The sequence below is a fragment of the Syngnathus floridae genome, chromosome 11 (genome assembly GCF_059516105.1).
Source record: "Syngnathus floridae isolate MCC-2025c chromosome 11, RoL_Sflo_1.0, whole genome shotgun sequence".
NCBI classification, from domain to species: Eukaryota; Metazoa; Chordata; class Actinopteri; order Syngnathiformes; family Syngnathidae; genus Syngnathus; species Syngnathus floridae.
The window spans coordinates 13483565-13503377 of NC_142423.1; the positions used below are offsets into that span (position 1 = coordinate 13483565).

General features: G+C 48.8%; 1 protein-coding gene across 2 annotated transcripts; it reads right to left on the bottom strand.

Moving 5' to 3' along the window:
• Positions 1-50: 50 nt before the first annotated feature.
• flnba (filamin B a) lies at positions 51-18966 on the bottom strand. Of its 2 annotated transcripts, XM_088390858.1 has the most exons (48): positions 18349-18965; positions 14446-14552; positions 14231-14366; positions 14039-14136; positions 13809-13956; positions 13272-13390; positions 13122-13196; positions 12890-13052; positions 12615-12815; positions 12225-12362; positions 12025-12151; positions 11773-11909; positions 11517-11710; positions 11222-11335; positions 10980-11123; positions 10274-10397; positions 9880-10040; positions 9564-9654; positions 9342-9496; positions 9013-9130; positions 8873-8952; positions 8591-8776; positions 8180-8494; positions 8002-8104; positions 7724-7924; positions 7473-7646; positions 7168-7330; positions 6940-7100; positions 6548-6839; positions 6301-6454; positions 6038-6227; positions 5708-5955; positions 5485-5568; positions 5290-5389; positions 5064-5204; positions 4802-4930; positions 4461-4634; positions 4001-4363; positions 3780-3932; positions 3583-3705; positions 2817-3083; positions 2537-2674; positions 2326-2441; positions 2089-2221; positions 1858-2028; positions 1416-1634; positions 1121-1336; positions 51-1019 (listed from the first exon to the last, which is right to left on the bottom strand). In XM_088390858.1, the coding sequence occupies exons 1-48, from the start codon at positions 18638-18640 to the stop codon at positions 832-834; spliced, it is 7824 nt and encodes a 2607-aa protein (XP_088246984.1). In that variant the 5' UTR covers positions 18641-18965; the 3' UTR covers positions 51-831. The 2 variants fall into 2 exon arrangements, with proteins under 2 accessions (XP_088246984.1, XP_088246983.1); XM_088390857.1 differs by having other exon boundaries at positions 1858-2221; positions 18349-18966.
• Positions 18967-19813: the final 847 nt, after the last annotated feature.

Genomic DNA, 19813 nt, shown 5'->3' on the forward strand with positions numbered 1-19813 from the left:
ATAAATGTCGATACATTATCTTGGTTAAAATATGAATGAAAATAAAACCGTTCAGTAATATCAGTTCATTTTAATGATCAAATGTACATAGTGACACATGAGAAGGCAACATTCAAATGGGACGAGACGAGCTGAACCTACTCCATGACATTAAACAGCGTTCACAGCCAGAGCAAAGGATTGTGGGAGAAGTAAAACATTAGTAGTCCCCTAAGCGAGCCCAACAAAAGCTCACGTGCCGTTTTACTCTTCTCCCTGCTGGACTGGAGTGTGACACAACCCGTTTCCAGTTTTGGCAATATTTTGAGCTCTTTGCACAACACTGTGAAAAAAGCCATTCCAGTTGTTTAGGACATTTTTAGCAACATTTTTAGCACAGTTTCAAAATGAGAATGTGTTGCAGATTAAGAAAATGAGTATATTGTTTGTCTACATATTCCTGCACATGAGTTAATAACTCCTGCACCATCGATACTGGTTTTCTTGTATGTTGACTTTTAGAATAAACTTAAAAAAATGGTTCGAGCAAGTCATTTGCAAAGAATTATTAGCTGCCTGCTAAAATTCTCCTTGTTGGTTCAAAAGGTACTACTGTACAAATATTGTCATGGTCAAAATGCCCCCCAAAAATGCTTTTTGGCCTTATTCCACTTCTTCAAAGCTGTTGATCAAAATGTTAAATATATTAACAGCAACAACAAATCAATGCTAAAATACATTAGCATAATTAGCATGTGACAACTATCATTGTAATCCTACATTTTAAATATAGCTTGGGCCGGCAGAAATGGGGGGGAGGGAAAGCCGCAAAAAAGCCCCCAATCGGCGACATCAGGGCACGACGACGTGGAAGGGCGAGCCGGGGATGTGGTCCTCGCCCCACTTGACCACCAGCACGTAGTCACCGCGCTCGCGCAGCACGTAGCTGACATTGTAGTGCAGGTCGCCCAAGTGCTTGATCAGGACCTCCTCGCAGGGAACTTGGGGGCCGTGCACGCCCACCACCAACATGTTCTTACCTGGTGGGGGCATGTTATATATTATAGGCTGAAAAGGGTCACTTGCCAGCATGTATCAAAAGAAGGACCAGGCCCGTTTCAGATTGTGTAGTGAGACTCACCGGCTTTGCTGCAGTCCACCGAGAAGCTGCTCTTCTGGCCCACATAGGCCTTGCTCAGGCCCGGGCCTCGACTCAGCACTTTGCTGGCGTCCGACCCGCCTGTGGCGCTCTGCAAAGACCCGCCGCTGCTACTGCTAAGCACTGACGCTTCCACGGAGGGTTCAAGGGTCAGTGTCGATGACACGCTGGCGTTGGTCACGTTCACCAATGGGGGACCTGAAAGAGGATGCTGACTAAGACCAAAGATGGAAGATGGCGACAAGAGCTAAAGGCATAAACTAGAAGAGGAGCGAACCTGTGACTTTGGCGACGAAGGGGCTGCTGGCGATGTGGTGCGGTCCGTCGTACTTGACGGCGATGACGTAGCTGCCGGGAGCCATCGGCGTGTAGAGCACCTTGTAGCCCTCAGCCACCTCCAGGCACTCCATCTGAACCTTGGACGGGCCCTCCACCGTGACGGCCACCGCGCCCTGCCCTGCCATCGTGTTGTCGATGATAAACTCCGATTGGACACCTGCCGGCGGGACGCACGCACACTGGCTTGATTATAGAAAATAATGGTCACCTTATCTGGAAAAATAATATAAAAATGAATTATCTCCTAATTATCTCTTGATTACTGATAAAAAATAAGTTTGAAAAATAAATCACCTATCTATATGTCTGGAATGTCATTCATTTTGTACGACTATTTTCTTTTGGAATCCTGGAAAATGGCAAAAGGAAGATTTGAAAACCTGTGGTGCCTTTCTCCAGTCCGGCACCGTACGCCGAGACCAGCGCAGCTCCTCCGGCCGGTTCGGACGAGCCCACCATGACGCTGAAGGAAGTCCGGCCCTGGGGCCCGTACTTGACGTCCACTGTGTGGAGACCTCGCTCCCGGGGGATGAAGTGGATCGAGTACTTGTCTGGGATGGGAGAGCAAGTCATTGCTGTGCACGGACGCACACATACGGAGATCAACGCACCTCCTTCCAGATGTTTAACGGCACACTCCTCTTGAGCTCCTGAGGGGCTGGTGACCTTGGCCTCAGGTTTTCCTTTGGCTCCTTCCATTGACACAGTGAAGGCCGACGGCTGATTCAACTTCAGACCAGACTTCTGCAAATGGGCGTTTGGGATTACATTCTTCTTTTAATTCTACTTTATTGTTATATTATTTTGGTGGACTGTCAATTTTTTTTGTATTCATGTGGGCGGCCCACCTGAAGTCCGGTGACGATCATGCGTTGGGTGTCGTAGGTGGAGGCCGCCACACGGACCAGGTAGGGACTGTCAGGGATGTGCTGATCATTGAACTTGACGGCAATTTCGTAGTCGCCTGGAGAACCACATTGGCGTCGCACACAAAGGCTATTAATGTTTTTTCTTTTTTTGTTGTGTGTGTGTGTGTGTGTGTGTGTGTTGTTTATCTACCGGGCTCCTGTGCCACGTAGGAGACGCCGCAGGATCCGTCTTTGCGGTCGTCAAAGGAGATCTCGGCCCTGCTGGGACCCTCCACGGCCACAGACAGGCCCCCGGCGCCGGCCTCTCTGGTCCAGATACTGAACTCGGCTGTAGACACAATAATGGAGTGAGTGGGGCCTCTTTGAAGACTAAGAAACCAAGAGGGCCAACTTTGCACTGGCAATCTAGAAGTGGACCCCTGGAAATTCTGTCAAAAATATTAACCCCCCTTTCAGGGATGGCTGCCTACCTGGCTCTCCCACCAGTGCTCCCTCCAGTCCAGGGCCTCCCGCTTTGACCTTGGCAGCGCCGCCTTCGCCCAGGGGCCCCACAGTAAACTGGAAGGGGCTGCCGGGCACGTGGGCGCCCCGGTACCGGACGCTCACTCTGTGCACGCCCATCTCGGTGGGCACGAACTGCACGCAGTATGTGTCGTTGCCCGCGGCAACCAGCTGAGCAGGCTGAACGGCGCCCGACGGGCACGTGACCTCGGATCGGACATCGCGCATGTCCAGGGCTGCCGACGAAACACAAGTATGAATAAATTGAATGTCATTTAAAACACAAACATCAATTTTAGCAATGTTGTTCACATTTTGTATTTATTATAAAAAACATAATCTCATTGTTTGTTGTTTTTGTATGCTTATCATGGTTTCACTTTAAAATCCAATCTTGTTTTGTTCTAGCTTTACAGTTCTGAGCATTTATGAGGGAGGAGAAAGTGAAATAGAGCAGACTGTTGATAAAAACAATGGCAGCAAACCTCGGCCATTTCCCCACTGGAACACCGGCGGGCTCCACAGAAGTGAGAAGAAAAAGAGATGTGAGGAAGGAAGGAGCGACACAAGGTCAAGAAGAAGCAGCGCACTGGAGGAAGATGAACATGAAGATGATAGAAAGACCAGGAAGCAAATTGTGGAGAAAAATTTGGGAAGCGGGCTAGGAAGGAAGGAAGGAAGGAAGGGAAGGGAAGAAAGACATGAATTGAAGAAAACATCTCAAGCGACAGGTACCTGGTATCTTGAGGCTGAGGTCACAGACGCTGCCCACGCCGGCAACAGGTGCCGCCCTCTGTTTGCGGGTGATGCTCTCCCGGATGCGACCTTCGCCCGTCACCGGCACTGTGAACGGACTCCCTGTCCGACACAGACGCCAAACGTGTTTGGCCTCACAAAATCCAGTGGAGCTCATCTGGGTGTTTTCTTGGTACCTGGGATGGGCTTGTCAGAGAAGCGAATGGAGACGATGTAGTTTCCAGGCTCGGTGGGACAATAGGAGACACGGCACGTCCCGGCTTCCATGTCCTCCGTCTGGATGTCCACCTTGCTCGGCCCCTCGATGGCTAGCGCCAGCCCACCGTAACCTTAACGTAACACGAAGATGTCAGCATGATGTCAAAGAGGTTCCCCAGCTTGGCGGCGGCCATCTTACCGGCATCTCGCGTGTCCACCATGAAGCTGGTGTCGGTGAACGTGGTCCCTTGCACCAGGCCATCACCGTAGGCCCGAACGCGCCCGGCGTCTCCGATTTCAGATTGCACGATCATGATGGAGATGGGGCTGTTGGCCACGTGGCATCCGTTCTTGGTGATGCTGACCGAGTGCTCGCCCACTTCACGGGGGATGAAGGAGATGCCCACGTGGTTGTTGGCCATCCTCTTGAGCAGGCAGGGCTCCTCGCGGCCCGACGGCGCCGTGATGCTGGCGCTGAGGAGACTCAAGTCCGTCTCGTTGATGTTCAGGAAGAAGTCGGCCGATGAGCCCAATTTCACCTGCGAGCGCCGTTGTTTGTCCTCTGTGGCGTATGCAAAGCAGGATTTGGTTTGGAAACTGTCCTCCCAGCGTTTTTTTTCCTATTCTCCACAAATATAACCTTGTCGGCGGGTACAAACCCGTGATCCTGGCGGTGAACGGGCTGCCAGAAATGTGCTTGTTGTTGTACTTGACCAGGATGCAGTAGTCACCCGGTAGCGTGGGAAGGTAGCTGACGGTGCACGTGCCGTCCTTGTTGTCCAGGCAGGTGATTTCCGCCTTGGACGGACCCTCGATGGCCAGGTCCAGGCCACCTGGACACATGCATAGCGGCAACAGTGTCCCAACAACTTCCCACAAATTCAAGAACATGAGCAGCAAAGAAAAACACCACTGAAAGAAACAGTGGTTTTAGTATTGAGCCTTGAGGCACACCAGACCATGTATTTTGATCATCTAGTCATGATTTGTGGTGTCATACCTTCAGCAGCATCCTCTGTGTTGACGGTGAACACCGAAGTCTTATTGGCCACGCCGTAGCTGAGGCCTGCACCGTAGGCCGTCACACTAGGACTACTGGAGCGGTTCACGTAGAACTGAAGAGGGGACTCTGGAACAGCAACACACCCACATCTTTACATAAGGTGTAATTCTCTCAATTTTCTCATTAGTTTGACAATAAACTGATAGACTAATGATTAGGGACAGCTTTCCCAAAAGAGTTCAAAGTTCAAGATCCATACCTGGAATGTGCACTCCGTTGTACTTGATGTGCATCTCGTGCAGGCCGGCCTCGGTGGGAGAGTACTGCACAGTGACCGTCCCATCCAGGTTGTCCGTGATCAGCGGCTGAGCGGACTTTCCCGACGGCATCAGAACCTCCCCTGAAAGACACAAAATATGTTTTTTGGGGGGGACATTCTTTTTTTTAAAGAAACATTTTCAATGCTGCATGCATGTGTCTCTCACCGGTGACTTGGCCCCTCTTGAAGGCGAAAGGAATGACCATGTGGAAGGGTCTGAATGCGCTGCCGCCGCCAATGCCGTTGCCGAGCTCATCTGACGTCACCTGAGGGGGAGGAACCGGTGAATGTCACTTACGACAATCTCATTGGAAGGAGAACGCTTGAGCAAGTTGGAGGGTGTGTGTGTTTGCACGCGTACCCAGGGCTGAAAGCCAAGACCTGGTGGAGCAGCTTGCTGCTGGATTGACGTCAGTTCTTGCACGGCAGGGACCTCATTGGTTGCCTGAGGACACCACAGGAAGATTTGAAAAGCTGACAGACAGCTTTGTTTTGCTGCATCAAACGGCTGCAGTGCTAATTCTTTCTTACTAAGAAATATGTGCGGGGGACGAAAATGCTCGGCTCGGAGCTGCTTTCGATACCTTGACTTTGAAGGGACTCCCGGGGATGTGCTCCCCACCGAAACGCACGAACATAATGTAGTCGCCCGGCTCCTGCAACGTGCAGAAAGCGTCGAAAGTTCCATCCTGGTTGTCCTTCACCGCGGCGTCCACCTCACTGCCGTTGGGCTGCACCACCACGCAGTTCACTTTGCCTTTGCCCGCACCCTTGGTGTCGACCAGGAGGAACAGCTCGTGATCCAGGTCCCCTCTCGGGTCCACTTTAGGCCCTGATGTACATAGCACATTAGCTATGACCTTTAAAGAAAGGTCAATCTAAAATGCTACGCGCCGTATTTGCTAGTGACGCACCAGTCGTGGTGCACTTGCTAGCGTCTCCCGTCACCGTGGCTTGGACTTTGTAAGGCGAGTCCAGGATGTCGTCACCGCCGTACTTGATCACGATGGTGTAGCGACCCGCTCGGTCGGGCACGTACGATACGTTGTACGTGTCGTCTCCGTTGTCGTGGATCGTGGGCAGCTTGGGTTTGCCGTCCTGGTCCTGAAGACAGCCAGCGGTTGATTGCGGTGGATTTTCAAAATCAATACAACTCAACGTGTGTGGAAGTACTGACAGTGATGAGCACACTCAGTTGGCCCTGTCCGGCTTTCTTGGCGTTGATGTTGAACTCCACGGGGAAGCTGGCGAGGACTTTGCTGGTCAGCCCGGGGCCGCTGGCTCGGACTTTACGGGCGTCGTGGGTGGGAAGCACTTGAACAGGGAACGGACTAAAAGGGGAAGAAAACACAAAAAGTTGCAAGATTAATGAAGTAACGTGAAGAAAGCAGATTGAAAATCCAAAGCAGTTCCACATGCAGTACCTTCTGGGAATGTCCTCTTCGGCGTACTGTACAGCCACAGAGTAGGTGCCCTCCACGGAGGGCGTGTAGGACACCGTGTGGGTGCCGTCCCCATTGTCCAACACCTCCACAGGTTCTGACAAGCCTTTAGGAGTGCGCACAGCGACCACGAGCGGTGCTAGGCCTGCCTCACTGCAGTCCACTGTGAACATCTGCGGAATGTTGGCCCGAACCCCTGGAGCCACTCCCGGCCCGTAAACCTTCACTTTACTGGGTTCTACAAGGTCCTCCACTGGAACTTTGAAAGGGCTTCCTAAAAGACAATAAAGAGAGTTGATTTTCTTCAGATGTTCCTCTTTTGTCAAGTTGACTTCCTGCATGAATGGACTCGGTAGTAATTTTAACTAACTCACCGGGAATGTGCTCTCCTCCATAGAGTATGTTGACGTCATAGAGGCCTGGCGTGAAGGGGACGTAATCCACACTGCAGCTACCATCTTTGTTGTCTTTGCACGCCATCTTGGACTCAGACGGACCCTCAACGGTGATGCCCAGACCACCAGTGCCTGCCCCCCTACAGTAGCATTTTTGTTAGACCAAGACGGGCGGGCGGCGCACCATGGGCGTGTAAGTGCCTCCACCTGGTAATGATGTTGAAGGAGTTGGTTTTATCGGTCAGGCCCTTGTTGAGGCCTGGCCCCATGGCCATCACTCTGCTGGGGTCGCAGCCGTCAGACACATAAACCCTGGCCGGGCTCCGTAGAACGGGCGTGTCTTCGTAGAGAACCTGGACACTGTGCTCGCCTGAAAGACAATTGGGCACACCATGTGAAAAGGATTTAGGGACCAAGGTTTCAGGCCAGACAATGGGCTACAGAGGACATCTAATTGTGGACCAAAGTTTAGCCCATGACCATTTTTAGATGCTTGGTAGGAATTGCATTACCGTTTTCATACGGTGTGTACTCAATGCTGTACGTGCCGTCCTTATTGTCTTTGACCACGCAGTCCGTCAGATCCCCAGACGGGTTCCTGACCTCGGCTTTCACACGGTTCCCGCCCTTCCGGCTCAGAGGACGAGCGTCCACCGTAAGCGTGGTGGTGGCTTCTCTGAAGACGCCTGCGGGACAAATGAGGAAGGGCGGGCTTTACGTTGACCATCCAGGTGGGACTGTCAGCAAGCAGGCAATTGCGTACCTTTTCCGTCCACTCCACGCCCAGACACTTTGACTTGGGAGACGTCGATGGCTGGGACCACCATCACCTTGGCAGGGAAACCGGGAACGGCTTTGCCGCCGTACTTGAGCAGCAAAGTGTACGTTCCCGACGTCAGAGGAACGTAGGTGACCGCGTATGTCCCGTCTTTGTTGTCCACCACTTCCGTCTTTGCTTTCACACCTGGAACAAATAGTCGAGGAACACATTCATTTTTGATGAACAGTAGAGCTAGTTATTGAATTGTCTTTGTATCAAACCTGCAGGTGTGGAGGCAGAAGATGGGTCTGGAACAGCCTCCAGGCTGAGTTGACCACGTCCAGCTTGGGCGCAGTCAACGTAGACCACACTGGCCTCTCCCACCTGCATGCACAAGAGTTTATCTTGACAAAACAAAGTCCAAAAATTCAGATCCATCCAGTCGAGGCTCTCTCTCACCTTGGCCTTGCTCAGGCCCGACCCAGTGGCCACCACCTTGCTCGGATCAAAAGGCCAGTGGATGTCCGCTCGGAAGGGTGAGCCCGGGATGTGGACCTCCTCGAACTGGATGTTGACCAGATATTCTCCGGGTTCCGTGGGCAGGTAGGAGACGGAACAGGTCCCGTCCCCGTTGTCCGAGCACTCGATTTTGGCCTCGGTGGGTCCCTCCACTGTCAGACCCAAACCACCTGTGCCGGCCCCTTTGGTGTCTATGGTGAACTCAGCATGGTTCCCAACAAAACCTCCTTTCAAACCTGGACCGTGGGCCTTCACCTAGATGGAAATTGAGGATGTCACCATGGAAACCCAACAGGGGGAGGCACATTTTGTCCAGAATGTTAATGGCAGTAGAAGACGGCAATTTGGTACCTTGCTGGGATCCGGAGGCAGCAGGCCCTCCACGGGGAAGGGGCTTCCCGCGATGGGGTGTCCGTCATAGGACACGTTGACGGCGTACACCCCCTCTTCTGTGGGGGTGTACCGCACCTGATTCACGTCGGCTTTCCCGGGCATTGGCTCCACTTTGCACGGCACATGCCGCTGGCTAGGGCTCAGCTAAGAAACAAAGATGGATTAGGCCAGGAAAAAAAAAAAGACATTAGGATCAATAAATAAGATTAAGATGGAATATGAGATATAGATGACACTCACCACCTCAACCTCCAGGCGTCCTTGACCTCCGGCTCCCTTTGTGTTAACCAGGAAGTGCTGCGCTTGGCCCACCTCCACACCTAAAACATTTATTTTTTCATGCTGCTGAAAAGACTCTGTCCTTTATTAGGATCTCTTACGTCCGTCCAGATTGTCAACGCCCACGTTGTTGAGGTTCAGGCGTTGCGCCACGCCCACGGCGAAGGGACTGTTTGCAATGGGGTCCCCGCCAAACGTCGTTGCGATGCTCATCGGGCCCTGAGCACATGTACGTGTATCATTTGGAAGATTTTTTAAAAATTTGTAGGTAGCTATCACCTCATTAAAAATGCCAGTCAATATATGTGGAATGCAATTAAAACAATTCAAACGGCAGAATATTTTATTATCTCAGAAGTAAAAAAATTAGCAGATGAATTTCATGCATCAGATTTATTTGGGCTCACTTGGGTGTACGGGTGCGTCTTACCGGCGCCACCGGCGTGTACTTGACGGTGTGCGAGTAGTCGTAGTTGTCGATGATGTCAAAATCATCGACAGGACATGAGAAGGTGACATCCAGCGGTGCCTTTCCCGCTCCTTTTGTCAGGACCGTGAAGTGGGTCGGTATTCCGCTTTCCACACCTAGTCACGACACTCGTGCGTCAATGTCCCGACAGGAAGTGACTTCATCACGCGCGTCTTTATTTACCTGTGCGAGCCAGTCCGGGTCCCGTGGCTTTGACCTTGGTTGCATCATGGGAGGGGTCTACGTTCACCAGGAAAGGACTCTGGGGAACTTCCTGGATGGAAACACAGATGGAAAACTAGGTCACGGAGGGCATATGGTGGTTAGCAAAAGTTTACACACCCCTGTTTAAATGCTAGGTTGTGTGGTTTTCATAATGAAGAAAAAAAAATGTGTGTGAGGAGCTCGAGGGAATTACAAGAAAACATTCAAGCTTCTGTTTGAATGTGATTGGATGATTGGGAACACTTTCAAGAGATGTTCAGACTTGCGTAACCACCTTGTCAGTGAAGAGCACTTTGACGGTGAGCTGTCCCGCGGCGGGCGGGATGTACTTGACAGTGAACGTGTCGTTGGCGTTGGGGATGATGTCAAAGTCCACGTCGGCTTCCCGGTCACCCACCATGTTGCTGTCACACTTGATGCCCACGCTGACGTCACCTGAGGAAACAACGGAGGGCCAAAAACATTTAGGAGGTCTGAAATCTATCTGTTGAGAAGGTTCACATGGGCCGAGAGTCAATGGCGGCAATGGAATTGCGACTATGACTGGAATGAAAGACTGCTGATAACAGAAACGGGTCAGACTGGGAGCGAGAAGCTGCCAGGAAAGCAGCATTTACTCGCAAACGAGGAAAGAGCAGATTCACAAATTTAGTTTTTGTGTCCGTTACCATCTCCCGCTCCGGAGCAGTCAATGGTGAAGTGAGTGGGCTCGCTGGCTTTGGGTCCCGTCTTCTCCACTCCCGGGCCGAAGACTTTGACCTCATTTGGGTGGCTCCCTTTGCCCACGTTCACCTAAAGACAAGCAACACTTTTTTTAGTGACGTTTCACAAAATAGACCCAAAATTTACCCCAATCAAGGATCAATTTGAGGACGTTAGAAACAAATCAGAACAGCAAACTTTGATTTCAGATCGTCCCCGACATTGTGACTGATTGCGAAGAATTGAAATGTTGAATATTTCACTTACGTCCAGGCGCTAATGCACGATTACTCCATTTCCAATCATCAATGTTATTGCCATTTTGTGGTTGTCATTATTTTTCAATAAAAGGACATACCACGATTCCCGTTCAAGCCATTTTATTTGGACAATTTCTTTTTCCATAGCAAATGATTGTACATTTATTCCCTGAGATGTGAAAATTGTGGAATGGTTTGAAATGTGTAAAGACGCACACCTTCACGTCATCTCCTGATTATCTTCGGGTCTCCAACCCCCTTCGACTCAACTGTTCAACAACGATGCACCTCAAGGCTCAAAGGCTAAAATCCGTCGACCCTCCACAACGCGCGTGACGATAATGACGGGTTTCTTAGCTAGTGTGGCGTTTATCGAGACCTCCCCCGCTGGTTGCGAGGGGCCGCTGCTTACCCTGAATGGGCTCCCGGGGATGCTGACTCCTCCCCAGGACACAGCCAGCGTGTGCTTGAGGGCCGAGGCAGGCGTGTAGGAGCATGTGTACTGGCCCTCGGCTTTGCTGCGCACCTTCACCTCCACGGGGAGACCCTCGGCATCCTGTCAAACGAACGAGAAGGTGACGAGCAGTTGGTGCTGAATAACCTTCATCCACCCATGCATCCGTCTCTATACTGTCCATCCGTCCATCTGGATACCTGCGCCATGATCTTGAGTGGACCGTTGCCAGCATCCTTGGCGTTGACGGTGAACTCCGTAGGCTGGTGGATCAGGCAGCCGGTCTTCTCCAGCCCGGGCCCGAACGCTTGAACCTGTCGGGTATGGGTGATATCATGTCAGTTGCATCTTAGTGGGCGGAGCTTATAATTGTAAAAAAAAAGGAATACACAGAATAAAAAAGAGACATTATTTATAGTAAATAATTTTCAGAGCAGTTAAGTGAAATTGCATCTGGCCATGGCAATCATATTGCGCAATTCCAGGCCCGCTGACCTTGTCGGGGTGGTTGTTATGGCGATCGGGCAGGATGTAGGCCATGAAGGGGCTGAGCTCGATGTCGTCGTCGTCGCAGGTGACATGGACGGCGTACTCGCCCGGCTCGGTGGGCCAGTAGCGGACGTTGCACGAGCCGTCGTTCTGGTCCTCGCACTCGATCTTAGCCTGGGACGGACCCTCGATGGCAAAGCCTGAGCGGCAAAGGGGCCGGCTCATTTTTCCCTTCTTGACTTTTGTGTCTATCTGGACTCACCCAGGACTCCCACATCACTGCCCACAGACTCCACCACAAAGATGGCAGGTTTAGCCACGACACCCCCTTCCAGACCGGGTCCCCACGCCCGGATCTGTTGCGGCCCCGCTTCCGGACCCACGGTGACCTCGAATGGACTGAGGAAACAACAACGGCTTCTTTCACAATGCTGCACAATGTCAAATCTCAGAGCCATCAGCGTCTAAATCCATGGCAGGTTTTGCTTGCCAGCTTAATTAATGCTCCGCTCACCTCTTGGGTATTTGCTGCCCCGCCCAGGAGATGGAGACTGTGTATTTGCCCGTCGAGAGTGGGCAATACTCAAAGGCGTGCACTTTGTCCTGACTTGAGATCTGCTTCACGCTCACCTCGCCACCGTCTGAAAGATAAGACGCATGGTAGACCAACAGAGGGGCCAAATTTGAGAATCAGTATGAGCGGTGTCCACTCACTGGGATCTTTGAGGAGAATCTTGAGATCTCCACTCCCGGCGTTCCTGGTGTCCACCTTGAAGTCTCCCACCTGTTTCACTCGCATACCCGACGCCTGCAAGCCGCGGCCAGTCGCTCTGCACGCGCCCGGTAGGCAGGCTGAAGAAAAACAAGGAGGGCGATTGGATGCTTAGCAAAGGCAAATCGGTTTGCCATTTTATACTACTTTCGGAATACAGATCTCTCATCGATTAATCGGTTCAAGCCCTAATAAAATAGTGACTGGGGAGTCGGGAATGCTGAATGATTCAGAACTTGACCGACTGGTCTACAATCATGATGACTCCAGGGCTGAAATGATCAAATTCTCCCTCCTCACCATCCAGTGGACATTTGAGTGAAGGTCCTCACCTGGCCCCACGTCGACGACGAAGGGGCTCTTTGGTACAGCGGCGCCCCCGAAGGTGACAGTCAGCGAGTGCAGGCCGACCTGCGTGGGTCGGTAGCTGCAGCGGTACAAGTTGTCGCCCTTGTCCTCCATCATGACCTCCACGCTGTTGTCTCGGCCCTGCGGGTCTTTGATGCTCACCGTCACGTCTCCTGTGCCCGCGCCTGAAAAGACAAGACCGGAGTTGCTTCCGAAGCTGCTTTTTTCCAGCAAATTCTGCTTGTTTGACAAGAATTACCTGCGGTGTAGATGTCAAAGTACGTGGGCTTGTTGGCAACATTCCCCACGGGTTCGATTCCCGGGCCTTTCAGTGTCACCTTGGAGGCGTCGCCCAGCGCTTTGTCCACGCCCACCTCAAAGGGGCTCTTGGGGATGGGTTGCCCCGCAAACAAAACTGTCACCTAGCACAAAGTCAGGACGCCTTTAGCACCTTGTGCAAATAGGTTCTTCACCCAAACAGAAGAGACAACCTTATGGGTTCCGACCACTTGAGGCACGAAGGAGACGGCGTACGTCCTCTTGGCGTCGTTGGGCTCCACCTTGACCTGAGATGGACAAAAATGTCATCAGGTGATTGGTGGAGCCAATCATTTCAGAAGGAAAGTGAGAACGGCGCTGACCTCTTGTCTGGTGCCGTCCGGTTGGTCTACATAGACTGTCACCGGACCCTGCCCGGCGCTGAACGTGTCCACTGTGAACAAGGCAGGGCGGAGCACCCGGTTGCCCGTCGGTTCGATACCTGCACGGGGAACAAGACAGACAGGGCATAATAAATATTCAACATTTCTTTTTTTTTTCCCTCTTTTTGAGAATTTCAAACAATTCCCAGGTCATCAGGAATTAACCATATCTCCAAGATAACAACTCTTTAAAAATCAGATTTTTAGGGACATATCTGATTTCCTTCTCAGGATGTGGAGGGCAAACCACGATGCTGACCCCTGTCAGGAGCTCATTGTTCTCGACTCGGCGCTCGCTCACTTCCCGTGATTGTAAAGGCACACCAGTGCTTCCAGTAGCTAGCAGTCGGACCTCGGGGGAAGTCTAAGTTTCATTTCCTCCAAAACAGGCAACGACCCGCGTGGTGCAAATCAACACGACAACAAGAAAAGATCTCAAAACTTGGCGTTGTGAGTTTATTGATGAATGTGGACTACCTGGTCCGTAAGCTCGGGCCTTCTTTGGGTTGAGTTTGGGTTTGAGTGGTGCTCCGGGCTTCAGTTTGGCTTTGGGGAACTGAGACAAGTACGTCATCACCGACATCTCGTCCACCTGTGGGTTAATGATCTCCTCTGGGGTGATGACCTGAAAACACACATACTCATGTGAGTGAACATTGCGGGCGCGTGTGTGTTCAGCAAGTCATGGCCAACGGCGGGAAAGGAACCTGCGGGATGCCCAGCCAGTCGTCAGCCAGCTGCATGGCTTCTGTAGCATTCTCAACCGGCTTCACTGGATCCCAAGTCTCCCAATCCGGACACAGCCCTGCAAAAAAAAAAAAAAAACACACACGCATGCATTGAATGTGGATTCACAGATTTCCCTCTTTAAGGATGTTGGCGATGGGTTGGTAGCGTACCTGGTGCACAGCCGTCCACCAGCGCCCCCAGCACCTTCCCTGTCCTCCAGTCCTGGTGGAAGTTGGTGATGGGCATGTCAGGAACTTTGTTCTGGATCCAGCCCAGAAGACGCTGCTTGGGCGTCTTGGAGTCAGACTGCAAGGTAAAACCCAAAAGTTGGAGACGGGATGCTAACGGCACCAAACAAAACGGAAGGTGCGCTTGTTTAATTAACCTCCTCGTCGCCCTCCCACATGGGCATGGAGATGGAGTAGTGCAAGATGAGGGTCCACACCAGACCCAGAATCAGCTTCAGATTACCGTCCACGATGGCTTTAGAGTCTGCACAACAGTGGTAAAAGTATGAAATCAAGTTCAATGATGACCCGTGTGGGTTTTCTCCAGGCACTCCGGTTTCTTCCCACATCCCAAAAACATGCATGATTGAGCACTCCAAATTTAAGGATGCTAAAGTATGATGCTAACTTCAAGATGCAAAAAAAAAAAAGATAAATTACGAACCCTAGCACTGAGTGTGCTAATTTAAGGATTTTATTTTTTTCTTTGCTGATCAACTTCCTGTAGTTGAGAAGCAAGGTGTGTCACTCTGATAAGAAGCAGCCATTTTGTTTCCACTTTTCACCTTTATATGCACACACACACGCGCAAGCTAATCTCCCTCACACACTTTCTTTTGCACCGCACACACACATTCTCTCCCTGTCCTAATGTGTTGCAGTTGCCATAGCAACAGTTCAAATACGGCGGTCAGTGTTGTTTGATGGCCTCCAGCTGCCTTTGTCGAGACTTGCTACTGTGTCAAGCTCGGCTACAGTGGGCAGGGCGATGTTGATTGACGCCTAATGTGACAATATTGTGATTTCCAGGGTTGGGTTAAAAAAAAAAAAAAAAAAAGGAAAACACTGTGGATTTTTCAACACACCTAAAACTGGAATGCTGGTTCTATGTGGGATCTTAGTATGCCCCAGTATTGTTCTGGAAAACTTTTGAATACAAATATTTTTTACTTGAGGTCTATGACCCAAAAATGATAAATCACTGCGCTGAGGATGCTGAGAGTGCGTTTCAGAAGAAAACGATAATACGAGGAAGATCATCATCTTAATGACGTTAACACAAAGTTGTTAAAAGTAGAGATATACAAGTCATACAAGAAGGTGATATTAAGGGTGCTGGCACTATGTTAGCAACCTTTCTGCAAATCATGTCATTGTGTGAAGTGAACAACTTCCAGACACACCATATGTGCACGTGATGACATCACTGTGTGTGTGCGTACACGTAAATTACAGGGCAGCGTGTGCATCTGCGTGCATGCAAGTTCTATTTCCCTGGTGGCTGCATCGGAACAACGTGCTAATTTACGCTAAAATAAGCATCCTAAAATAAAGATGCTACTGCAAAATTCTCTGAGTAATGGCACTCACTTATTAGGTCAGTGCTTAAGTTAGGGTGCTACCACTAATGCAAAGTTCTTGAGTAATGGCACTCACTTGTTAGGACACTAGCAAAAGCGTGACAAAGTACAGGTACTTATTATTGATGCTTAAGTAAGCAAAGAAGATTGCTTAAGGGTTGTAATATAAGGTTGTTAAAGTAAGGGTTGATGATAAAAGGGAACAAATGGAGATGCTAAAGTAACACAAACAGCTCACTATGGAAAGTTGAGTGACTTGACTGAAAGTGAGGAAAAGATCAGGTAGCTAAACAGGATGTGCAGCTCCTACAATGTGTGTGTGCATGTGTGTGTGTGTGTCATTCCACAAAAGTGACATCATCTCTGTAACCACCCAACCCCCAATTCTCCGACAACCCCCTGCTAACATGCACAGATGTATGAACAAATAAATGCCTCAGTAAACAGACACCCAGAAAAACAAATTTGATCACATCAGCAACACCACAAGAGTTAGCGTTAGCGCATTAGCATCACTCCGATAAAACCACATTGTTAAGAATGCTAGACGGTTGTGCGCAATTCCAAATGAACTTTGGTCACACCTGAAAGCGCTCGACATGTTACACAATCGGTGACGTGACAACATTGACAAGATTGCCAACGCACCAAAACGGTACATCAGTGATACACAAAAAAAAAGAACCGAGACCTGACTGTGTGTATTTGTCGTTACCAGACGTTGTTGGAACAACAAGTGTTGAGTTTATACCTTCAACAAGCAGGCCACGCCAAAGTCAATGCATTTGACCTAAAATTAATATTGATGAGTCATTTTCATAACAGCAAAGACACACTAAGGCCCACTGAATTTCACTTTACATAATAATTTTACTTATTTTAGTAGTCAAATGATTGGCACGTGTTAGCATTCTTCTGAAGCGTTAACACCTCCAATTTCTTGTGTGTCCCAAATCAAACTTGCAACATGCTAATTGCATTTTTTGGCCATACTGTATTAGATTTTTTAATTATAATTTTTGTGCCAATTGCTTAATAAGCATTTTGCTTGAAAAATAACACAGACGCAGGCCTAGTCCAGGGAAATAAATGCATTAATAACATGTAGCGAGTTAATGTGGCAGACTCGTCTAAAAAAAAAAGCCCAGCAGCAGTGAACAAAATTTTGCCGCCTCTATTTCCTGCCGTTAAAATTGTCTTAGTCGGCTGAACAAAGTCCGTCATGATTCAGTGTGGCTAGCTGACATGCTAACAAAGATAAACTTTATAGTGACAATGATCCCATTTCACATTTTACACTACAGGGAAGTGAATTCCAGCAGCCTATCGGGTGCTTTGTTTAGTCATGTTGCCATGACAACTGGAGCAATGTGCTACTCTGACCTTGAATGCTATCTTGGTGTGTGTGTGCGGGTGTGTATGCGGGTGTGTGTGCGTGCATGTGCGTCTGCACAAGTTCAAGGTGTGTTCACAACGGAAGAAATCCTGCTTGAAGTGCTTAAATAACAAGACTATTGTATATTTTTGAGAAAAAAAAGGTAAATATTCTAATTTGTGAATGCTAAATCCAATATCCCTACAAAAGTACACAAAGGAAATCCTACTAACTTTTATATAAGGATTTAATATAAAATTCTAAAAAAAAAAAACTGCTGACGGTGCTGATTTAAAGAAGGCTAATGTGCAAATAAATATGTTGGCTTTAGCCAATTAGATTAGCCTGTCCCACATTTCTGGTAATCTTCAGATTTGGGCTCGGCCACTAGCTACCTCCGAAGCCGGTAAATTTGCCTTCCTGCCTTTGTTCGGTGTGAGAGTGCTATTAATTGAACAACTTTAGCGATGTCAATGATTGCTATTATTGTAAACCGTGTGCACACCCAAGGCAAATAATTCCACCATGATTCAACACATCTGCCTCCAGCGGCGCATGACAACACCCTTTTTCACGCACACTCACACAGTAATTTCACGATGTCAGACAGTGACATAGTCTCGCTATTGTCAATTCAGCTGCAATTGTGTAACATTTTTTCCCCTTCACATGTAAGTGTTGAGCTGCTAAATGTAGCAGCTGACATGAAGGTAAGACACGTCAAAGCTTATTTGTGTTAACATGGAACACACATTTGCAATTAACACTGTACTAGATTATTTTGTCCATTAGCACTATGGCGCGTCACAATAAATTTTCCCTTTGCTTCTTGAAAATGCATTGACATGATTTAAAACAAGTATTGTGCTTCTTAAAATTTTCTTGTAATACCAAACAACTTTTAAAATGTCCTTTTTTCAATCCATCTCTGGACAGACACAACTAAAATATGTTTTCCTTTTTTTAGTAATCCTTGGATAAAATTTGCCTTTCATTTAAACATATGCAATGCTGATTCTCCATAAATTAATATGATGGTCAACAATTCTAGAATTGACAACACATTGGTTTGCTGGAGCTAAGATCTCATTTACACGCCCACCCACACCAAACGTGCCAAACTCCATTCATAAATGCTCCACTTTAAAGCAAAGCGAAATCGCTCAAATAACTAATTTCATGGTTTTATCTAGAACAGAATAGAAATTGGGTTCGCTTTGAACTCCATGCGACCATGATCATTAAGTTCCAGCAAAAGCTGACAACGTTGAAAACAAAACAGGACGCCTCCGATAGAACTTTCTGGAGTTCCACAAAGGACTCACCAATGGAGACGAGCTTGATGTTCTGGTTGTCCAGGAACTCGAGCGCCACTGAGACGTTCTCCAACTTCATCTGCCTGAAGTTGGGCCTGGGGTGGAAGCGGCGATGCATCTTCTGGTGGCTGAGGACCTCCAGCAGGGCGATGAGCCGCAGGCCGTCGCCCAGGTCCAGCTGCAGGTCCACGATCCTCTTATTGACGCATTTGAGGTGCTCGTTGATCCAGCGCGTAAAGGTGTTCTGCTGGATCTTCTTCCACGGCGCGTCCTCCGCCAGGTCCTTCTCTGTGGTGGGCATCTTGCTTCGGGCCGTGAGCACTATGGGCACACTGGTTGGCTAGGCGGGCCGCTCCGCGGTGCTGCCTCCACAAAGAACAGCTCGACTCGGTCTAAACTTTCCTTGTTGATCCAAGCCGGAGAGACTGGCTTGGCTGGGTGCGTTCACGCGTCGCTTTCCAGAAGTCGGAATGTTCGCGACTTCAGCTGTCAGTTCGAGTTATCGGGCTCGTTCAGGCGGACAACGCGATGACTTTGGACCGTTCGTTGGCAGAGAGTTAAACGGCGTCATGCGACTTGAAAGCCGCGACTAGGCTGTGTGACGAATTCGCAGACGTTTCGCTCAACGCCTTGGACTTGCTGATTGATTGGTTTGCGTTACGTCCAATTTTGAGCTGAGACTATGAAGGCAACACCACTTTGGATGACGTCAACATTTGAACAAAGATCGTTTATATTGGCTAGGTTAATACTATTTTGAAATGTTTTTGTGCAGGTTGGGATCACACAATACCTCGGAAGAGTGATACAGCTTTTTGACTACTCTTTGTGACGTATTTATTGTTTTATGTTTATCATCTTTGAAACAAACTGAAGTTTGGCTTATTTTCCCAAAGTTACTTTTGTTAAAAATGTTGATTGCCTTTATTAAATTAAGGCGACCCAGCAGTAAAAAAAAAAAAGGAAAAAACTCATCCTATACATTAAAAGTGAAATGTATTTTATTCACATTTTTATTAAACTCATGAAACAATTTTAAGAAATGTTTTAATACACCCATATTTCTTGAAATATATGATAATTTAACATTTGTAATGTGTTCAATCAAAATGTAAATTTTATCTACGGAGCGAGTGTCTGTCTCGCCCAAACTGTTGCGTAATCCATTAGGTGTGCAGGACAAATGCGTTCAGTGACCTCAGTAAATATTAGCATCTCAGCAGGTCTGGGCTCGTGATTTAATTATGGCTTGCTCATCTGACGCGAAATGAATCACGCGTGCCCTCTTAGTGACGGTACCGACAGATGTTTTGGAACCACATAACATTAAATTATATGGAGAGTGATTTATATGACAGTTTGGTGCAAGAAGACACGGGACGCAGTTGTGGTGGGTCAGCTTGCTACAACTTTATTTCAAACATTTTCTCTGTGTATGTATGTATATATATATATAATATAATATATATATATT

What these genes read in the sequence shown, in the direction of transcription:
- flnba (XM_088390857.1), bottom strand. Translation starts at nt 18,640, where the DNA reads ATGCCCACCACAGAGAAGGACCTGGCGGAGGACGCGCCGTGGAAGAAG. An exon ending in CACTCAAGATCATGGCGCAG is followed by an intron (nt 11,124 to 11,221) that starts GTATCCAGATGG and finishes TTCGTTTGACAG; the next exon opens with GATGCCGAGGGTCTCCCCGT. An exon ending in GTCTTGGCTTTCAGCCCTGG is followed by an intron (nt 5,390 to 5,484) that starts GTACGCGTGCAA and finishes CCTCCCCCTCAG; the next exon opens with GTGACGTCAGATGAGCTCGG.